General features: G+C 45.3%; 2 protein-coding genes across 2 annotated transcripts; one reads left to right on the forward strand and one right to left on the reverse strand.

The window, feature by feature from the left end:
• Positions 1-447: 447 nt before the first annotated feature.
• Positions 448-22,651, reverse strand: LOC128309885 (optomotor-blind protein). Its single transcript, XM_053046379.1, has 7 exons — positions 22,411-22,651; positions 13,736-14,549; positions 11,246-11,402; positions 11,021-11,176; positions 9,373-9,440; positions 2,292-2,359; positions 448-1,316 (listed from the first exon to the last, which is right to left on the reverse strand). The coding sequence occupies exons 1-7, from the start codon at positions 22,649-22,651 to the stop codon at positions 472-474; spliced, it is 2,349 nt and encodes a 782-aa protein (XP_052902339.1). The 3' UTR covers positions 448-471.
• Positions 4,876-7,002, forward strand: LOC128309886 (hexamerin-1.1-like). Its single transcript, XM_053046380.1, has one exon. The coding sequence runs from the start codon at positions 4,876-4,878 to the stop codon at positions 7,000-7,002; it is 2,127 nt and encodes a 708-aa protein (XP_052902340.1).
• Positions 22,652-23,214: the final 563 nt, after the last annotated feature.

The following is a 23,214-nucleotide window of genomic DNA, read 5'->3' on the forward strand; positions in this document are numbered from 1 at the left end:
TTATCCTTTAAATTCTTTCGTGCTCGAGTGAGGAGGTTAGATGTTTGTATAACTTTCAACTTGATATCGAATATGTAGAAGTAGATTGGGTGTTAACCAAATTTATCAAATAGACATATCTTCATGGCAAAAATGAAAAGATTCTACATCTGCGTCTTCATATCCTACTTCATCTTGCAAAGAATCCAGAATTGGGATTTAATCTTAAAAATCACTAGAAATGCAAAGCTAGTATGAACTATTGTTCGGAGTTTTTGTAATCATACTTTAAATAATGGATACTTTTTAGTTCTTACATTATTTTATTGGTGTGTATCTACGAGTTTTTCTTCTTAATAAATAACTTTCACATGTTTTCCCTCTGTTCAATACTACGGATGGTTAATCATATGGAGCTGGACACTGTAATACCTTTCTCATAAATCTTTACCATTTACCGATGGGGATCTATGCACTGCTGATGCGACAGCGTTAAGGATACCAGCCGTGATCGGCCCGATCCCGACAGGCGATCGACGCAACGGTAGCTCTTGCACCGTGCGCCATTGTGTGATGTCCACCGGACAGCATACCGGCCCCAGGATGACTTACACCCGTGTAGAATCCCTGATAATGGCCGGTGTAGGTCGTCCCGGGTGGTGTGAGCGTGTTTGGCGGTGGTGGTGGTGGAGGTGGTGGCGTAGCGGACAGTTTGTATTTGTCCACGAACGATGGATGGCCCATGTACGGGGCGGGTCCACCGGCCAACGGGTTGTGATGGTGGTGATGATGGTGATGGTGATAGATCGGACCGAATCCGCTCGCATCGGAAGCGTACGGTTGGGCCAGCATACTGCCGGAGCCGGAACCGACGGATGAGCCCGTGGTTGGCGTACCACCCGAACCCGTACCGTGCGGCGATAGACCGTACGGTGATAGGGAGGACGCTCCGCCGGACGATGGAGCGGGCGAATTTAGGGGCGAGTGGTGTCCCGGCACGAGGGAAGTCAACCCAACGGCGGGACCGTTGTGGTGGTGCGGATGTTGCTGCTGCTGTAGATGTGCCTGATGATGATGATGGTGATGATGATGGCCATCGGTTGTCGCGCCACTACCTTCGACGGTATTAGCGCCGGGTGGTTGGTGCAGATGCGGCAGATGATGCTGAAGGTGGTGCAGCGCGGGTTGATGGTGTGCGGATTGATGTAGCGACAGGACGGAGGGTGTCGTGGTGGAGACTGTGGTGTTGCAGGAGGAGGAGGAGGAGGAAGAGGAGGAAGTTATCCGCGGTGAGGAGGACGTGGTGCTCGTTGAAATTGTCGCCATTTCGCTATCCTCTGTAAAGGAGTGCGAAAAACAGGTGAACCATTGAGTGGTGTTAGTGGTGCTAAACACGGCCGTCGAGTTTTGAGCCATTTAGAGGGACGAGATCGTTTTTTTTTTTATTTTCAAACTACATGGGCAATTTAATCAAATTTTACAGAGAGTCAAAACACGCCTAACTATTCATTCGTAGAACATTGTTGGTGCAAAGTAGAAAGTTCTCTGCTATACTGAATTGTTGAAGACTGCTGACGGCTGTCAAAATAACACTTAGTGAAGGCTTAATGCAGAAAGACTTAAATGAAAAAATATTTGCCTGAATCTTGTTTTAAAGAACTAGCTCCGTAATATACTTATTATTGTTTTACTACTTTTAACACTCAATAGGTGCTACTCATCGCCCACTGGTGAAGTGACAATTCATGGTCTCTTCTACAAAAAAAAACATAACGAAAACCAAGCGTTAAACGTTAAACAAAACCCCACAAACGAAAAAAAGACACTACAAAACTACATCACCATCCGCCGTGTGCGAAGAAAGTGTGCACCAACCTTTCATCACCCACGTGCGTAATGGATGGAGAATGGTTTCTGAAGTCGTTTCATCATTAGCTTTTTTATGTCCCTTTCGACAACTGCATGCACCGGGAAAGTGGAAATGCCAGACTGTAGCGGTTGCTGCAGAGGGAGAAAGCTAACCAAAGTGCATCGTATGCAAAATACTGAACCCGCGTAAGAACCATTTGAGCAATCAACAAGTTCTATGAGAAACACACAAAAAAAAAACAAAACACACAACCGAACGGCTGGGATATGGTTTAAGCAATAAAAAGTGTCTCAAGTATGTTTGTGCGGAAATCATTCCCTCCTGTCGACGCGTTCGCTTTTGGGGACGATATTTATAGGCGTAATTCCACCGGGGAACAATACGTTTGGCCTTCTATTGCTTTGTGACGCATGGCTTTTTTTCTTGTCGTTTCATTACTTACTCTTGTAGCTGGAGTTGCGTTCATTTTTTAACCGATCGCTTATGGTCGGTGCCGATCGTTCCTGAGATCTGCAACAAACGAGAATAAAGAAGTTAAAGAAAAGAAAAAAAAACCACAAAGCTGGTGAGCGTGTTTGTAGAGGAAAGTACATTCGTTAGGAATGCATTCTGGTGAAAGATGCACAAAGTATGTGATAATGATATGATGCGAACTGGTTGGGGCTGTTGGAATGAAAGTCGTTTGTCTGTTCTTTTGTCAATCCATAAACATATGATATGTGGTTGGGTTTCCCTCGGCAAAGCGTTATTTTGGTGTAATTTTCCCAAGTAATAAAGTTAAAAATTATGTGTTACGAAAGTGTGTTACAAACAGTCGGTGCCAAGGCTTATACACTGTGTAATGTTTCATGAAATTATTTGAGAACAAATATTTGCCTTCATAATTAGCTGCAACTTCCACGCACGTCAACATGGAAAGTTAACCATGCAATACAAAATTCAGTGGGTTTTATAAAAGGAATTTTATTTTATGTTGAAATGAACCTTAGGATGGTTCGCAATGTGTGAAGTCTTTTGTTTAAGATTCAATTAAATCCATTCATTCTCTCTAAAGAATCTCTCTACTTGATCAAACTGCATCCACTCTCTATATTATGTTCTTTTGTTTGGGTCATTATTTATGTCGCCATTTTCATTGATCGGTGGCAAATTCTAAATTATTTTGGATCAGTATTATTGAGCTGATCTTTTACAACTGCTCTACCATACCAATTTGCCTGTGTTGTCTTAAAAGAAGACTTCTATTTAAGGCCTGTAAAGGTATTAAAGATGCCTTCTTCCATCGGGCCATCGGCATCAAACAAACAGCAAATCATCTCTTACGATCACCGAACGTTACCAAACTGTTCTGATGAATAAAAAAATGCGCGCACACACACAAACGGATGCAACATCAATTGATTGCGGAGCGCTTAAAGCAACAAAACTCCAACAAGGCACGTCCAAACGGCTGCACCAATATCTCCGACGCGGCCGTATCACCTCAGACAGGCTGGCTAGCGCCGAATGTTGCTTATCAGCTTTGCCCGGTACCAACGCATGCTGCCGTTGTATTAAAAACAAACGAATCGAAGTACGTTTGTTTACCGGTGCGTTCTTACTTGACCATCCGGTCATTATACCCACTTTCCGCCACCACCGTTGGGAATCCGCTTGGGCGGATTTACATCGAGTTGCAACACTCGGCCGCTTGTATGCTGATCAGCGTGTTACGTGAGCGGCTCAGCGCCAATTAATGGGGAGCGGGCTGGTGCTGGACCATCGCACCATATGCTACGTATCGCCGGACACTGGACAGCAATCGAGATGCGGTGATCGTATGGCAATTTGATGCTAGATCATTTGATCTGCATCGGATGGGTTGGGGGTCGATCCGTACCAACATACCACGGTAGGAAGATGAGTCTCTCAGCATCCGAGCAATAGGTGCGTGGTGGAGGGAAAATGGTATTTTTTTTGTTGAAAATTATCTTATGGTGGTAGTCCGCAATCGATCGCAAGCCGTAAACAAACGATTCGCTTTATGATTTATTGTTTGTTTAAACGCGTTCCGCTTATCCTTTCCCTGCCATCTACCCCTTCCGGGGGGGATCCCATGAAGGAGACATCATTCAGTTGGGAGGGAAAATGGTACCATCCTCTGGCATCCTCTTGCGTTCGATGAAAACTACTTTCTATTAGTCAAAATTTTCTGTGCCTGACGTTAAAGGATCGGTAACGGGGTTTCATTTTCACTGCCGCAGACGAAGTCCAGAGTTCAGCGCAGTTCGGGGATGAGAAGGTGAAAGTTTTGAATGAACGAAAACCAATTCCCGGGAACCGGTTGGAGCAAATCATAATTTAGAGATTGTTTAAAGTGTTTTGTTCTTTTGCTACTCCAATCGTTTACGTGTGACCGTTCGTTTAGAGTGCTGTTTCAAAAACACCAATAGCCCAGCGTCTACCCAATATCCTCCATTGGGATATTGCCATCAGGTAGGATTGTGCTAATGGAGTTATAAATTAGTTTGAGATCTGTCAACTGCATTTTAAATAACAACAAATAGAAGCACTTTGCCACAGAGATGATAGCTTTCGTCGGTGGATTTACGATAAAATACGAACAGGAGATTGTTTATTAGGTGTTGCTGACTGTTGGTGGAGACGCACCGTACGATGGGTAGATTGTGATGCTATGGGCACAATTTCAAAAGTGCATCCAAAATCACATTTTACTGCATTCCGTACACCAAGGCAGTGATAAGGCAGTGAGAAGGTGAGCTTGGTAGCTTAAAATAAAACATGAAACGTTTCACCTGATTGGCGATTGGCAACCGTCGTTAGACGGAGTCATTCGACTTATCAAGTCGTGGTAACGGCAATGATCGTATGACCCTAGCAGCTGATCGCTAACTTCTAGACGGGACTTTTGCAAGGTCAGAATTGCCCAAAAAAGCAGAATGTGCGATAAACAACCGCCGGCCGTCTGGCACGGACTATAAAAGTGTGCCTTTACGATGCGGATGGGCATCAGTCTACGTCCGAAGATGAGAACGTTTGTGGTGTTTGTTCTGGGTGCGACGTTGGCACTCGCTGCGGGTGCCTTCGTGCCCAGCACGAGCCAGGTGAAGTACGCCGAGAAGGAATTCTTGCACAAGCAGGAAGACCTGCTGCTGTTGTTCCGCCATCTGTACGAGAAGGACTGGAATCCGCAGCTGGTAGCGTACGCCAAGAACTTCCACTTCAAGGAAAGTGCCGAACTGTTCCAGCACGAACCGACCGTCCAGTGGGCGAAAAAGCTGTGGTCGTACTACGAGCATGGCCTGCTGCCCAAGGGCGAAGTGTTCTCCGTGTACGATGAGGTGCACCGCGAGCAGGCCGTCGCACTGTTCCGCGTGCTGTACCACGCGAAGGACTGGGAAACGTTCTACAAGGTTGCGGCCTGGGCGCGGTACTACGTGAACGAAGGTATGTTCGTGTACGCGCTGACTGTGGCCGTCACGCACCGTCCCGATCTGGCCGGCTTTGCCCTGCCCGCACCGTACGAAATCAGCCCGTACCACTTCATCAACGCCGAGGTGATCCAGAAGGCGCAGCAGTACAAGATGCAGGGCTATTACGGCATGAAGAAGGTCGACGGTGTCTACACGGTGACGATTCCCAGCAACTACACCGGCTGGTACATGCACACCAACGCGGAGCAGAAGATCTCCTACTTCACGGAGGACATTGGGCTGAACAGCTACTACTACTATCTGCACACGGACTACCCGTTCTGGCTCGGTGGGGAGCAGTTCGGGCTGAGCAAGGACCGTCGCGGTGAGCTGTATCTGTACGAGCACCAGCAGATTCTCGCCCGCTACTATCTCGAGCGCCTGTCGAACGATCTTGGCCACGTGCCGGAGTTCTCGTGGTGGTCCCCGATCCCGACCGGGTACTATCCGGATCTGCAGTACTACAACGGTCACAGCTTCCCGGCGCGCGACAACTACTACCACGTGGACCAGGAGTCGAACTACCGCGAAATCCGTCAGGTGGTGGACTACGAGAAGCGTCTGCGGGATGTGATCGACCAGGGCTTCTTCGTGCTGCCGGACGGCAAGAAGGTGAACCTGAGCACACCGGAGTCGGTGGACGTGCTGGGCAATCTTATTCAGGCCAACCCGGACAGTTACGAGCATCGGTTCTACAAGTACGTGGCGATGTTTGCCCGCATCATCATGGGTGCGTCCATTGAACCCGTCGAGCCGTATCAGGTGATTCCGAGCGCGCTGGAGCACTACGAATCGGCCATGCGTGATCCGGTGTTTTACCAGATCTACAAGCGCATCGTCGGCTACTACCACCAGTTCAAGGAGCACCTGCCGGAGTATACGCACGACGAGCTGTACTACCCGGGCGTGAAGGTCGACGGTGTGGTGGTGGACAAGCTGCAGACGTACTTTGACCGCTTCGATGTGGACATTACCAATGCGATCGACATCGAACCGGAACCGTACGTGCCGGGCAAATACGATGGCTTCGGTGAGATCGAGTACAAGCCGGATCCGGTCGTCATTAAGGCACGCACCGTACGCCTCAACCACAAACCGTTCACGTACAAGATCAGCCTGACGGCGGAGAAAGTGGACAAGGCTGCGGTACGCGTCTTCATCGGTCCGAAGTACGACGAGTACGGTGGGCAGTACACGCTGAACGAGAACCGCGAGAACTTCTACGAGCTGGACTACTTCGTGCAGGAGCTGACCGCCGGCAAGAACGTGATCACGCGCACCTCGGTCAACTTCAACGGTTACGTGAAGGATCGCACCTCGTTCTACGAGCTGTACCGCAGCGTGATGGCGGGATACACCGGTGCGGAGCGTTACCAGCTCGACATGTCCGAGGCACACTGTGGCTTCCCGAACCGGCTCATGCTGCCGAAGGGCAAGAAGGGTGGCATGCCGTTCCAGCTGTTCGTGATCGTGTCACCGTACAAGGCGCCGCAGGTATCGCAGTACACCGGGTTCGATCCGGTGCTGTCGTGCGGTGTTGGTTCCGGCGCACGCTACATGGACACGTACGCATTCGGCTATCCGTTCGATCGGCCGATCGATGAGACGGTGTTCTACGGTGTACCGAACGCATTCTTCCAGGACGTCGTCGTTTTCCACAAATCCGAGGGTGATCTGTAAACCCGCTGCAGTGGATTCGGGCTGCCAACAGCGACGCAATTCCGCCGCAATTCGAACACCAAACGGGCGGTGAGCAAGTGTGTGTGTGTAAATAAAACATGCGGTAACGATAACGCGAGCTGGCACATCTAGAACCTTGCAGTGTTCCGAACGATGAAACGTCTTTATGCTCCAAGCCCCTCCTCCCCCAAACCCTAACGAATGCTGATGCTGAGTGGCCCTTCTATGGGTTTTATTTCCTTCCCTTGGGGAAATACTTTTTATATCATCTTCATACGTGTGCTTGCGTTTTCCTCCATGTGCCACTGTTCAACATTGTTTATTCGATTGCGGAGGAGCAATTTCGGGCAATCTGCACCCTGCGCTGGTACCGGCCCGGAGGAGGTCACGTCAGGGATCGATCGGGCTGAGGTGAAAGTTTGATGCAATGATTAGAAGTTTGTTTATTTATGTTGCTTATAAAATATCGATGAAAGCCGCACGAGCGCTACTTTCCGTTGGCCACAATGGACAACATCTGGATTTGTGGAAGATCTGGGACGCGTTATCGTTGCGCCCCATTTAGAGGAGATGGGTTTTCTGCCTTAGTGTAAGAAATGTGTTACTAAAAGACGATGTCCAATGCGTTTTAAGGAGAAAGTTTTAACACTTTGGTCAAGAAGATCCTTCCACGTATCTCCCTGCTACAACTGTGTCCAACACACGGATCAGTGTCATATACTCAAAGCGAAACATACATTCACCAAAGGTACCAATCGAGGCGTAGTTAAAGGTAAAATTGATGAAGTTCCGAGCGCATTCCTCAAATGAGCGCCACCATACCAGTAAGCTCGCTCAGTAAGATGGATCGCCTAAACAAGTGAATTAACGACGATCTGATCATACCAGCAGCTGTGAACGGTGCAAGTATAAACACACGATAATCGTTCGATTTAACGGTATCGCATCAAATTGGAATTTATATTCCTCCTTCGCAACCGGGGGGAACACCTTGCGCATATGGGTAATGACTGTGGGAATGAAGAAGTGGGCGCTACGGTACGAGATTTCATACCTTGAACGTATCGCACAGTTATCGTGAGTGTGCCGAAAATATGCACAGGTTGGGGTAAAAGTGCATGAAAAATGGTAAACACAGAGCGTCTTCATCGATCGGAAGAAAGGATTAACCTTCTGTCGCGAGTAGTTTTGTCCGGATTTTTTTTCATAACTTTTGACACGCGAAAACCACTTCAGCTCCGATACGCTTGGGTGAAGGTTAGCAGGAGATTTACGTTTGCGATACGTCAACCTTCAACGTACGAACGGATGTGCGTCCACAGTGTGTTCCAGCACTCAGTCGTCTGTTAGGTAAGTGTGCATAATTTAATAGCGCGTTGGTAAGACACGCGTGAAGTCACGGTTTCATGGTCGATGTCAATGAAACTTAAGTCAATGAGATGAGAAGTAAAAATTCGAACCAAGAAAAATGACGGAGGATGATGGTAACCACGAAAGCATAACGCACTGTCTGAAGGAAGCATAAATAAAGGTAATCAAACTGTACCCCCTCATAACAAAACATTTCCACCGAAAATGTACCCGAGGATCGAAAGAAAAGGGCGAGGAAAGGTGCCATTTCTTAGTGGCCATTTGTCAATGAAACGTTGCAGCATCGGTTTTTTGTTAGCCTTGCTGCTTTCTTTTTGGTCTGAATTCGTTGCGAAGGTGTCAATGCGATGCTCGCTGTTGGCACTTTTATGACCATCGGCTAAACGCCCTCGGTTGCGATTCCGTTTGTTGATTTAGCTTTATTTACACTCAAAACAATAACACCCACCGTCAAACGTCAGAGGGCGCGCGAAGCACTGTGTCAGCCATGATCACTGGCGGTTCACTAAAAAGTGGTACTAAAGTTTATTTAGTACTTTATCAACTTAATCTCCGAACGTTTCGGGGAAAAGTGAACGTACATGTCTCTAGTTTATGGTTCATAAATAATTTTTAATTGATCAATTAAGAGAATATTGTTAGTCAGTTGGATGTTAGTTTTCATATATAGTGAAGCGTCGATTATCCGTGCTTATCAGGACTCAACGGATGCCGTATAATCGGATAACACGGATAATAGGCACAGCTCGTTAAATATGATAAAAATTAGCGTAGAACGTATCACGAATAGGGCTTTTTTGATGTAAAATTAATTTTTCCTGCGTGTTTTATTGTTGTAAAATGAAACTGTAGTTTTTGTCTAGCATTTTTTGTCTTATAAAATGAGGTCTATTTTTTGTCTAATGTCTCAAAGTTTGCTTTATCATATCTGAGTCGTATCTGAGTTGCTAAATGGCACCCGCATAATCGGCGCTCCACTGTATAAAGTACCATACTTACTCTTCGTTCGTTTCATTGTCCCGGAAACCCTTGGCGAAGGGATTGCTGACGATTTTAAGCTGCGTTACCTGCGAAAAAGGAAACACAATACAACGATTAACCACAAAACACGCAGTGCGCAGCAAAAGTGGCGCTAGAAACGATCTCCAGTGGGGCGGGAGGGATAGAAATACTTGAAAATTTTTAAACGACCCAAGGTTCATTTATTTCACCCATTGGATCGTTTGAAACCAATTATGACACTCCTCGCCCGGTACTCAATCAGTTTGTCCCCTCGGTGGGGAGAACAAAAAAAACCCGAAATTTATAGCTTCGGGTTGGAATTTTTACGCCTGTATGGCGTTGCATGATGGCGTGACTTCTGGTTCTGTTGCGTACCACCATTCCAATATATCTTTCCTACTTTGTAATATCTGTCAAAATATTTAAACCCATTCATTATTTTTAATCGTTCGGGGGATGTTTGGTGTCCTCTTTCGCGTGAGGCCCCACGAGACGCGACGGGACCCGCGACTGGCGGCTCGTGTGTATGTTTTGTCGGGCGAAGAAACAGTGCTAATGCCCAGTGCGTTTCCTTTCCGCCGCATTGTCTTTTCGCTGCAAATGCATCCCGTGGCATTTTAAATTTCGCTTCCTCACGACGGCTAGCGGCTTATGATTTAGGCATGTTTTAGAATTTACGATGCTAGCCCGGCGACTAGCAGCGTTTACATGTAGGGTGTAAACGTTAGCTCCCGGTTACAGCGTGATGCAGCGACGGGGGTTGTGTGTGTCATTTGAACACGCCAACCTCGTTCGGGTGTTCATCGAGATGGAGATGAAGCAAATAAAAAAAATTACACGACTGTTCGTGATTTAGGTGTATGGGCTCTGGTGCAGCGTATGCTAGCATCCCCGAATTCGACATTCGACCGATCAAACTGGAGCTGCTGTTTCGGAAGATCATCGCAGAACAAGATCATTAGAAGACACTGGAGCTGCTTATGAATGGGAGCCGTATTCTAATAATGATCGTCACAGACATGTCGTAGCAAAAAAAAAAAACCCAATCGAGGTCAGAACGCAGTGTGGGAAGTTTGAAAATGTCGTACGCTTGTGATGGAGCAATAAAGTTAGCACTTTACGCTACCCGTTTGAACCTCTCCAGCCATCCAATCAGTGCTCCAGACCGACTGACGACACACCCCGTCGTTGTTGTGGGGGAGCTCGATTGACCTCGAGCCGATGCCGGGAGATTTTTTAGCCATCCAGTCTGCATCAGCACAACACTGTTGCATCAATAATTACTCGATCATCCGCCGACCTGTGGAAACCAGCGCTACCAGTAGGGTCGAGAACAACCAAAAAAAAAAGTACATGAAACGAGGGCTTCATGCTCTGCGGACGCGAAGATAAACATTAAACAGACCGTTCCCTAATCGTTTGTTTGCTCGAACGTAATGGGAAAAGGATGTGATGATGCTGGCTAGGCCGAGCATGGAGTACACCCGAACAACAACAAAAAATGCTCCCTACGGTTCGGTGGTACGATCACGCGTAAACATTTGCGCCCCGAGCTACCGTTACGCTTCGACACTTGCGGTGACCATCGGCGCTGCAGTTGATGAACGTCCCGTCGTGTGACATACCGGGACACAAAATGGCTTACCCGCTGGTTCTGGTAGGCGGTGACGGCCGTGAATGACGTTTCCGGAAAGACGAACGTACGGTGCGTCAGCGTGTCCTTTTCGTCCTTGACGCCGTTCCGCGTAAAGTAGCAAACGTGCAGCCGGGGCTGGTAGCGGTGCATCGAGTTGAGAATGATCTGCAAGCAGAGAGTGGTCGTTTGCACCGTTGCTGGCGAGAGTGCGTAATTGGGCGTAAATTTGCTTACATGTCCATTGTCGTCGAGCTGATTGTTGGTGAGCTTCAGCTTGTCGAAGGAAATTGTTTGCTTCATCCAGGTGGCACCGGTCGCCGGGGAGTCCGGATGGACGCTGATGCGCGGCGGTGAGATGGGATCCGCTTTTCCGGCCACAACCCAGCTTGAGCTGGAAGCGTAGATTGGGAGTTGTGTATTGATTCTCGACACGCTTCTTACAAGTAGTTTCATTTAAAATCGTATTTAGTTACTCAAGGCAATAAGCACCATAAGTGAGTAGTAGGAAGGTTATAACAAAGTTTTTTCAATTAATTTATCATAAGCAATGCTAGTACATTTTCATGCAGTGTGGTTTTATATGCGAATTAATTTACATAGAATTTTAATGTTCAAATGGCAATGCTGGAGTCATGAGAACTGTTCAAGTTGATCTAGAATATTTGGAAGTAGATCGGAAATTTTCCTCCCCTTCCCAAACTTTTACAATTTGAAGCAATGGAGGATCAATCCCCTTGGAGACCAAGGGCGGCATTTTTAAAGGGGAGCCTATAATTTTGCTACGGCATTATCGGTGTTGAGGAGGTGTACTTCAAACATGATTTAACAACACCAGCAAAGTCTCGGAAAAAAAGCTCCTTTGCGTACACCTCAGAGTTCTGTTGCGTAATCCTGTAAACGGGCCTAGTAAGCTACTCTATATATAAACGTTTGTATGCGCTAAGGAGAACCACAACGCCACTACTTGGGTCACATTTTTTACGATTTACGTACGTTCACGATTCCTGATTACCGATTAAAACATTTCATGAAACATTGCGCGCCATCTTGCCCGGCTGGTACCAAGTGCCACCTCTTGAAAAACATGCTCTCCTGGTAACGGAAATTTGAAAACAGCTGGTTTGTATGGAAAGTTAGTGTTTAAACATTGCATACCTTTAGGCGGGCAAAATTACCAGGTGCTACCTCTTCCGTGCATGCTCTCCTGGTACTATACATTCGACAACTGGTAGTTTTCGAAGAAATTTTTCTCCACCAACGGGAAAGTTAGTGTTTAAATATTGCATACCTTTCGGCGGTTTTCGACCAAAATTGTTGTACTAGGTGCTACCTCTTCTGTGGATGCTCTCCTGGTACATTCGGAAATGCTGGTGCAATTTCGTTCATACTTTAAAGTCGCAAAGTCGATATTCTTCTCTGCATTTAATTTGTCACATAGAAACAAATGTTTTATATAACCAAGGAAGATATTTTTGATCAATTTTATACCTTTTAAATTATTTTTTGTTTTGCTATAAATTAACTCTGTTGTCAAATTTTCAAAAGACGCACAATCGGCACAATTTTTTTGGGGCCCCCAACACGGCGACCGCGGCCCTAGGCGACCGCCTACTCCGCCTACCGTTTGATCCGTCGCTGAAATTTGAAGTCAATTTTGTTCAACTGTCAGAAAGCAGGAAGCATTTCAGACACGAGGAAAATGCGAATTTTAATTAAATTAATCGGAAAAGGTTAATATTTGAAGAAACATTTCTACTGCTACTGGTACTATACCAAATGTTAGGCAAACCATGATAGGCTAAGGGCGTAGTTGAATTGTTAAATGTATTTTTTTCTATTTCATCCATCGCAAACGGCAAACTGAAATATCTAGATAGATATTATAGGCGTGTAATGATAAAAAATAAATACATGCAATACCCAAGATACGCGGTTCATGCGATTCAGAGAATTCCACGTAACCGAATATTTTACGACTTTCCTTGAAATCATCGCTTATGTCTCGTGTTAAGGGATCGAATACTTATTTGCACGTTAAGAAATACAGTTAAAATGTATATTCCTACATATCCTACTACAGTAACTGTGAAAGGTCCCCAACGAACCGTCAGTTAGGGCAACGAAATGAGAGAGGAAAAAGGCGAAAGAGAAAAAGTGGAAACTAAGGATAAAACATATTCTAATAAATCGAGAACCGCATAACCGTATTTAATACTATATGTTGTATAAAAATTGCGTAACTGACCGTTTTTTTGCAATTAGTCACTAGCATTACTTTACGGTCGAAGTGCACAACGTGTCAGTATGTTCGTGAAGGTTTATAATCATGAGTTATGTGTGCGGGATTTGGTGTGAATTGTGCAACAGCTATGAAGTCATCCGATAACGTGACTTGTCATCCGTTTACTTGATGCGACTGTCCTGCTATCAGGTTCTTTAGTCGATTGTGCTTAATGTAAAATGTGGTCCTTTAAAAGTGTTTATACAATTGTCACATCGCACAAGAAAAATTGATGCCTGCCATCTGACATTTTACATAACGCTTCTGTTTCGGGGGCTTCCAGTGCGACCGTGGTGCGCCAAACCCTAAGTCCAACAAAATCGTCCGGTACGGTTAGTCGCGATTAGTAATCCATGCAGAGCTCACACGCTCCCACCCGACGTCATCATGCTACATGCTGCTCGCACATAAAGAACTGCATTCAGCAAAGCGAACGTTCTTACGTGTGGAACGCGTATCGATAGCGCTTATCGTCGAGCGGCACAAAGTCCATAATCATGAGATACTCCGCGGCCAGCTCGAGCCCGACCACCTTCACCTGGAAGGTCGGAAACATGCGGCGTCCGGCTTTGGTGACTATCATCTCCGTGCCCTGCTCGTGAAATTTGTCCCACAAATGTTTCCCCTCCAGTACGACCACCACCGACGCCAGGGACGGGTGATAAGGCTTATCCACGTCGGGGGATTTTTTGCTTGCGAAGGTAGCCGTCGTGGGCGCTCCCAGCTGCTTGGAGGATTGCTGCTGCTGCTGCTGCTGCTGCTGTCTGCTACCATTTTGTATGATGGATTCTCTTCTACAACCTCCACCACTACCGTCGCCACCACCCGTCTCCTCATCACTACCCCCAGCGTCTTCCTCATCCTCGTCCGTTCTGCTGGACTCACCCTGATCCTCGTCCATACCCACGCGCGTGCTCTCGTTCGTCCCGGGCGAAGAGTCTTGCGAGCTGGCGCCACCACCGCGTCGTCCTGGGCGAGACTTTTGGCGCGTGTCCGCGCATCGATGCGTTTTGCCATGGCTGCGCGGCTCGTGGAGATTTTTGTTGCTGCTAAGACTATTGTTGTTATTGTTATTGTTGGCACTAAGGTGAAGGTGATGGTGGCCGAGGTTGTTGCCGTTGTTGGCTGTCTGCTGCAGGCCATGGACACCCGTATGCTGCAGCGGCGAAGTTTGTGATTCGCTGTCACAGCTAATGCTGAGCTGCTCGACCTGTTCCAGCGGATTGTACTGTCCCTTGTTGGCATTCTGGAGGCAAGCTGTGCGGAAGTAAATCATTAGAAAATAAATGGTTAAATAAGGTGAAAAGAAAACGCAATTAATCGCCTGATAAGAACGGAGCGGTGTGCATACAATGTACGCAAGAGTATGGAGTAAGCGCACATAATATCTGTCACATGCGGTGGACGCCGCGGAGTGGGAGTTCGGGAAATTTTGATCCTTATCACCAATGTCGAGGGCGAATCTGGTCCCCTAAACATGGAAGCTCGATAACAAATTAGATTGCACACCGCAAAAGGCACATTTTATCGGGACCGATGGGCAGATATGACCACACAGACACACACGCGTGCACAAAACTGTTTACCCATCGTTCGTGTAATGGACCGTCGTTTGGACTGTGAGTTAAAAATAGAGACGCGCCACGGGTTTGCCCACCGAAAACGGTTCCACTGTCCGTGCCGGCAATCGCCCTCCCAAAGGATCCGGATTTAAATCATCTTTTTCAGCTCGTTTGCGGTGCAGAAATAAAAACTTCGCTTCGCTAAACTATTTAGCCGAGCGCGGAAGCACCTCACCGTAACCGTAAATTGTGGCACAGATCGGCAAAATCTGCTGCTAGACAGAGCCGAACAAGGAAACCGCACACGCACGCACGGGACCACAGCAACCCGTTGCTCGGAAGGAATAAAATTTTAAATAAAATTAACTCCACGCCGCCATTCGTAAATGGGCGTATGTCGTAGCGGGCCACTTCTCCTTGCGGGTGGAGAGAGGTGGTGGAGAGGGCATGTGGCGAGAGGGGTGGAAAAAGTGCGCTTCAACATTAAGCAATCATCGAACATTTTTCACAGATCATAAAATTTTGACTCCCCAAACCCTCGGGGCAAGTTGGCGGCTTCCGCGATGCGTCAACAAAATAAAAAAAAAAACACAGTTCGACCATGGGGCGGTAAAGGCAGAAGTAACCATAAACCGACACTGAAAAGCCGCCGGTCATAACTTTTTCAGTTTTGCCGGTGGCAGACATTGGTGCGCTGATGAAGACTTTGGCGGTTGTGGGCATTGCCGGAGTTTTGAGTGCTTGGAAATGGTTCTCGGAATGTCGCTGGGGGAGTTTGTTTTACGATGCTCATGCTTGAGCGAGCGGGTCCTGCGCATGAAATGTGGGCTCTCCTGTGGAACCGTGTACGTCCTCGTGAAACACATGTGCTGGTAATTGGTTGAGTACAATGTTTGCAAAATTCTTATCGTGGTATTAGTTATTAAATGTTCGTATTTAAATTAAATTACATTTTATATCAGCATGGCTGCTGATTTTTTTCATATATTCAATGAAAATTTTATTCCCTTCCAGAAAATACTAACGGATTGAGGGTTAAAAGATTAGAAATTCAAAATATCGACCGGCTTGCACGGGTATCTTATACATTTTGTATGAGGAACACGACTTTTCCATGGTACAACTAAAATAATTTCGATTGCAATGAAAATTAATGAAAATTCCAAATTTAGAACACAAAAGGGGGCAGTAGTTAATGGAAATTTCAAGAAAATGCTTCAAAACTGTCAATGTTAGTTCATGTTATACGAAGCACCATTGAATTTTATCTGTTGAAAAGCTGACGAGCCCAACGAAAGAGAGCTCACTAGAAGTAATTGCCCTAGGGAAAGTATTCTTGTGCCGCGAAGTAAATTCATAATGATCCTGAGGTCCTAGATAGGTCCTCATGTCCTGTTAATGACACCGAATTATTTAATTCGAATCGTCCTAAAATGCAAACTAACTGTTTGGTTTATGAATAGATGTTGTGAACAATACAAGGTACTAGAGTCAACAAAAGGTCACATACATTGGATGTAATATCTGATATTTAAGAAATTATTTCCAATGTCTGAAAGCATTCTCGAAGCAAAAAAAAAATACATTAGACGACAGGAGTTGGTAACCGCTCACTCATCTTTTTTCTGGTCAAAACTATTATCATATTTGTTTGCTTCCATCGAAAATTGCCCTTAATAGTCAACTCACAACGTATCAAGTTTCGTACGGACTAGAGCTGGAATGTCATCCCAACACATGTTTCATGTTTCTACGAAACATATCCATCCCCATTCGTACTTGTCTTTCGAAAACCATGAGCTCGGTATGTGAACAATTTCATCATATTAGTTCGACGCCAGTGTCGGGCACCATTAATCAAACAAGAGCCATTCAACAATGAACGAACACTAGCAGCACCTTTTGGTTGCAATGCCAGCCACCATGAAACAGCTTCGAAAGATGAAGAAAATATTTACATCTTTTTTTCGAGCCATTTGGGTGCGCGGGAGATCACGGGAGTTCGGCGATTGTGACGCGCATTTTTTCTGTTGCACTGTGCCGTGGCTGCCGATGTGAAGTGAACTGGCAGCAGAATGGCCGAGGATCGGTCGCTGTCAAATCAAAGCGGAGCCTGATCGTAACCGGCAGCGAACCGTACTTCACGCCCATAAATCTCCAACGTCGACGACGAAGACGACGTTGTCGACAAGTGGGCTTTGCAGTTTTTCGCGCAACCCGCGCCTGTTCGCATCGTAGTTTGCATTCGCGCCGCCAAACAGCTGAGCTGATCGTGCGCGGTCCGATCGAAGTGTGAATGAAATGTCAGCCTGTGCATGTCTCCCATGAATGACAAGCGGCGGCGGGCCGCACCGAATGGCAAACGGAACGCGAAACAGCGAATTGTTGCAGCGGTTGGCCGGAGGGAGCAAAACCTTGGCTTGCGTTCGGTGCTTTGAGTTTTCCAAATTGACAATTAGTTCTGCACGATTTATGACCAACTGTCATTCGCTCGAGCGATCGCAATCATTTAGAATTAACAAGAAATAAATCTTGCTGCGCGCGCGCACACGTTTGCTTTGGAGATGAATGTTTGCTGCCAAATTTGTGCATCCGTGCAAGGTCGATCTTTTGCATCGTGATGCAGTGATTAGTATGATCGTGAAACACTGTTAGGCGAGTAATTGTTTCTAATTGGTTGAAGTTGGATGTAACTGTTGTAACTTCGATCGGTTTCTACAATGTTACTTAAAAAGGAAGATGGACTTAAGGAAGATCTTAACAGAGACGGACGTCCTAGCTTAAGTTTATTTAAATTCTCTCACAAAAAAGCAAGATAGCCTTGACGTCTCTTGACTATAAATTGTAGTGATCAAGGCGAAATATTGTGAACAATTTGTTACATCAGAGAGTTAGGATTTAAACGCTGTTAAACTATCTCTAACTGTCAATTACATTCTCGTCTATCTGGCTTCTGCGTAGTAAAGAAGTAAATAACGACGTTCTGACAGTTTGGTAATCAGAGCCATAATTGTATTAAGTACTTTAGATGAGTACTTCCGAACGATTATGAAAACCAACTTAAGATCATTCATATCGTTTTCGCGACTCTTTAACTTCCAGCAGTACTTTGACTGCCCGAGCAATCAATTCTTCTCGATGAATTATGTACTGTTGCTTGCTGTTTGACAGATCAGCATGGGACAGATCATGGCACTTGCCATTCCCGGAACCTCCCACCGGTACGGGTACGGTTGTTGATTCTGCGGCAATAGGTTTCATCGCCCGTAGCAAATAAACCGCTTCATACTCGGATTATGCTCCGCAAGATCGCCCATAAGGACGCACAGCGGCTAAGGTTTGCCGGTGGCCTGCCGTTTGTTGCTTATTTTCATTGCCCAGTCTATAACAATATTGACACACGTGAGGCACACCGATGAAGACGACATCGGGTAGTGGCGTTCCTAAAGGATGGCGCGGATGAAGGTGCGGTTCGCAATTACAATGTGTTTCGGAACCATCGCTCCAGTCCAGCTCGCTCGAAGGCCAGAGTCGCGTGCCTTGCAGCGCGAGATGTCAGTGTACGGGTGATGGCGTAATTCGGATCTACCACGCTGGGCAGAGGGCGAGCAAATGGTTCTGCACTGGGAATGCCTGTCAACACCTCGGCCAGCTGAGCCGGACCGGGCAGTGCAACAAATGAGCGTAACGATTGCGATGCCTCGTCAGCGGGTGTGATTTGCAAGCGGAATTCATAATGCTCCCACTGTAAAGGTGGATGACCTCCTAGGGTTCGGTTGCTTTAGTCCGTACTATAGTTAGCTTGGTGGTACTTCCCTTTCATTGTTGTCTATATCGGGGGCAATTTTTACAACACTGTTTTAATAGGGCGTGATTAATTTATGATTTGTATTTTTCTGAAAACTATTAATGAACCATATTTTCGCACAGTGATTATATTGTTCAATTCCTAACATTTAGAAAAAGTTAAATTAGAATGAGAAGGGCAATGTTATAAATTATCGATTATTCCGAACTGATCGTTTCGATCTTGTTTTTTTTTTCAATATTTAAATTAAATGGGGTCCCATGGTCGTTTGTTCCAATGCTGTGTCTAATACATCCAAGGTGGGGGTTCGAATCTTATCCAATCCGATTTAATGTCTTTTGAGAAGAGATCTACATAAACATGCCCAAAAAAATTGTTATTGAGAATTTTAAATTATCTCAATATTTGGTAGAAAAAAGGAAAAAGGATTAGGAAAAAGTTTGAAGTACAAAATCACAAGTTTGCGCTACTCACATTCTCTTCTTCATCAATCTTACTCCACAACAATTGAAATACTTTGAAAAAAAAAAAGATACTAAAATCTAATACTCTCCTTGCTCCTTAATATCTCCTTCTAAGATTTAAAAAAATTCTAAAACGTCAAACTTTTGAATTTGGAAACAAAGTCAAAGAAAGCCATAAATAGCAGAAAAAAATAAATATAAAGAAATACTAAGCCTTTGATTTAAAATAAAATGCGCTATCAACCATTTATTTACTATATCGATCATGCTGACTGTAGCAGAGATAACTAGATCTCGTCACGACAATGACACCGTAAGGCATAAGGCAAACAAATTGGTAGTGAGCTTCATACATTTTTGAAACTCCATACAAAGAGAATGTCAAACGGCTCACCGAACCGAAATGCCACTGGTTTGTAATTTTCATTCTCCAATTTCATCCGAAGGATCGCCGTGCGAGCGAAATTTACTTTTCCAAAAACATTCGTTCCGTACGTACGTACCTGCCACCACCAGAACCCGCCACAACCCGTACCATCAATCTCACGCACTTGTTGAGGTGCGTTCGTTTCTTCGCTTTGGATCGGGTCGCCTCATAATTTACAGTGTCATGTCCAAAGCAAATATTTATGTTGTAATTAGTCGAGTGTTTTTCCCACACGTCTCGCCCACCGCCAAACGGCCGGTGCAGCGGAGGGTTTTTGTTTTCCTCGTGATTCTCGGGCATGTTCTACGGGCACGGGGAAAGTATTATTCGGCCGTTCCAGTGAATCAGTGGATCGTATTTTTCCTTCCGTATCGGTATTCAACGTAGCATGCCACGAAGCATAAGTGAACAGGCGTACCAACTTGGTTACCTTTCTTACTGGCGGAGAAAAGTTAGTAATCCTTGCTTGTAGTTGCAGGAGTAAATTTAAGCAAAGGTTTTACAAAATGCAAAACAAAACGTTACACTAACATATTCTCTGAAACAATTCAATCAATCAGAATTATTTGCTAAACAGTAGAACTACAGAGCAAGTCATTTTGATGATTTTGATCACAAAACAACATTAAAATAAATTAAAACTTTTCAAATTTGTGCATAAAGTGTCCAGCAAAAAAAGAAAATCATAGATAACGCTTGTTAATTTTAGTACTAAACATCAAAATTAATTAATCATTAATTTTAGTTTTTCTTCAAATTAATTCCAAGCTCCACGATGTAGGTGGATTGATACAGCTATATGTTTGAAGGCGTGCTTATGCTCGGTGGTCGTCGTTGCATGTTGCTCATGTAGCTTGCTTTAATCGGACAGATACCAAAAGCAACAAATTTCGGTACCACTAGGCCAAGAAATCTGCAACCACGATGGTTTCGTCCGATCGACCGACAAGTAACCATCTGTCTGCTTTTCTTCCACCCCCAATTTGCTTTCACGATCGATTGGTGGACTTCCTTCCAGCACCGGTACAGCGCAGTACAACGTGATCGAAGCGTGTTAAGCAACTGGACAGCCATTTTTCTACGCCTTTCAACAGAGTGTCCTGGATGCAAAGGAACAGTCGTGGAGGACGGTGAAGATCTCACCGAATCCCAACCGCGAGCAATAATTTTCCCGCTGGACAGACCACGATCATTGCCAGGTACGGGTGCGGGAGTGGCCGGAGTGCGCTGGGTGTGTATCCAAAAACCGTTTTGGAATCACGATCAAAATAAAGGCGCAGCCGTTTCAGCTCCACGTGACGTGCGGTTTGTAAACATACTGCTTGCGATCGTGTACCGGCAGCGTCAACTGCTGTTTTGGACTGGCGAAAGGGTCGCGTTGAAGAGGGTGAAGCAGGATTGCTGATCACCAAGCAGCCGAGTCGCGGGGTTGTCTACATTCCGCGCAGATAGCACAGTTGACATCATAATTAATTTATACGCTAAATCATCGTCTCTACATCGGTACGATTACCAACGATTTCGGGTGGCGTGATAAATCGGTTCGCATCATGTTCACTTTTTGTGTAATGTGTGTGTGTGTATGTGTGTTTCTTTCCTTCCTTTTCTTGTGTGGTTCATCAACATCGGTAGGAACGAGTTGAGCCACAGCCACGCGGGATCCTAATTAAGTAGCTTATTGCGCGTTGGCTGTTGGCAGGGAGGACCAGAAGCGCTCAGAACCGAAATGACTCAATTAATTAAATGATGCACCGAGAGCAGGAAAGGGAGAGAGAGAAAAAAAAATCCTTGACTAGTCAGTTGTGGAATGTTGTCCTTTCGGGTTAGCGTTGTTACCCGTCCATTATGCGACGCTGCTAGTTTGATACGTAGGTATACAAATCGGTTTAATTAAAATGCGCACGATTACGGTAGCGAAGGTTTGATGTACGAGCGAGGTTTGCTTAAAAGCATGTTGTCCGTCGGAAAGTCGTTAATTTATTTTAGATATACAACGAAAAATGATAAGTGCGATCATTTCCCTATTCTCCAATGGTGCTGTGCCTCAAATGTTTGGAATTACCTCACCAAACGACCAGTTCCTTTCTTGTGTGTTCAAGCTGTAGTTATGATGTACTTTTTCTTCCTTTTGCTGGGTAATTTTTTCTCGTATTCTCGTACATTGGCCAATAACTCCTGGTTGGCGTTGTAACACGGTTCTGGTAGGATTTGGGTATGACGTGCATAAGATTCGAATCATTTGTAAGACTAGATGAGTAAAGTTTTAATCCCCCACAGTTGACCACATTACCAGTGTTCCTAAACGCACCTACAGAAAATTCGGACAGAATCTAAAACCTCATATAGGCCGTCTGCTATTTAATAACTTCTTGTTTGTCACTCCGTATAGGGTGTTCAGTGCAATATAAGTGATATCACGAGATACATGGAGTATAAATTTGTAGAATAAATTACGAAATTTACAGTCACTTAAATATGGAACACCATTTTATACTGGCGAAAAATAATGGGCTATAAGATAGTAAAGAAAAGATTTCAGGAAAAAAATCCTAAAATCATGGATGATCCAAAATGGCCGTCGGAGTGGATGGCTATCTTGTGTAATGGCTTAACCCTAGGACAGGGGAAAATGCTATAAAGATTAAAATTATTAGATCACCTAATTGAAGTTACACCACACCATTGCTGGTTTTGTTTAATTTTACCTTACATGGATGAAAGGAGTTCGATGGATCAGTTTTGTACTGAGTAATGTTGGGCGGTTTCTGTCAATTCCAAATCAGTCTAATTCATCAAGAACTCTTGACCAAGGATACAATTCTAGGATATATCAACGTAAACTCCTTCTTATTCTTACCTTCCATCGCTTTCATAGGGTTGGTACCATTTTTGTAGGACACCGGGCTCCAATAGTCGACGGCCGCCGGACTGTAATGGTGCAGAAAGTCCGCCCCGTTCAAATCCACTGCCGACGGTACGTTGCCAATAAGGCTAGAGAACGATTCGTGCAGCATGGTTGCTCCTGCAGATCCACCCGACATTCCAAGCGTACCGTCACCGTGTCGATGACCGTTGGAAAAATCAAGATGATGCATCATTTTCACGTGATTTTCCAAACCAAACACCACTACCACAATCTATCTGATGTACTATTTATGATCGAGTTTAATTATTTTAAGGTGCTTACTTCCGTTTCACACAAGCAAAATAATTTGTTGTCAAATAGCAAAAAAAAAAAAATAGAAGGTCATGTAACACACGGATGATGGCCAAAGCGAAGGATTCCTTCCGCAGACAATTTTCACACCTTCACCAATTTTCACTAATCGGCACCGGGTTCGGAGCAATGGCAATTCGCACTTCTTCAGATCACACTTCTTCTGTCACTGCAGCAACGACAGACAAAGGTCGCAGCAGGCTTTATTTCACACATGGCTGCTGCAGCGCTACATAACCGGAACCGCAATAAGAGACGGACGAAGGGTGAGAGAGAGAAATAGAGAGGGAGGGAATCGTTTTAGCCGATTTTCCTTCCCATCAAAGTATGTCAAATTCTAAGCAATGACGCTTTTAATGCTACCCATTCCCGCCACTTGCAATCTGCGGGACAATAACGATCACTACTGTACCGTGCGGGTGAAAACTGGTTCGCAATCGGTGT

The sequence above is a fragment of the Anopheles moucheti genome, chromosome 2 (genome assembly GCF_943734755.1).
Source record: "Anopheles moucheti chromosome 2, idAnoMoucSN_F20_07, whole genome shotgun sequence".
NCBI lineage: Eukaryota > Metazoa > Arthropoda > Insecta > Diptera > Culicidae > Anopheles > Anopheles moucheti.

Coding starts and splice junctions, on each gene's coding strand:
- LOC128309886 (XM_053046380.1), top strand. CDS start 4,876: ATGAGAACGTTTGTGGTGTTTGTTCTGGGTGCGACGTTGGCACTCGCT.
- LOC128309885 (XM_053046379.1), bottom strand. CDS start 22,651: ATGATGCATCATCTTGATTTTTCCAACGGTCATCGACACGGTGACGGT. Junction 14,550..22,410: donor CCCTATGAAAGCGATGGAAG/GTAAGAATAAGA, acceptor ACTTCCGCACAG/CTTGCCTCCAGAATGCCAAC. Junction 11,403..13,735: donor TATCGATACGCGTTCCACAC/GTAAGAACGTTC, acceptor CTACGCTTCCAG/CTCAAGCTGGGTTGTGGCCG.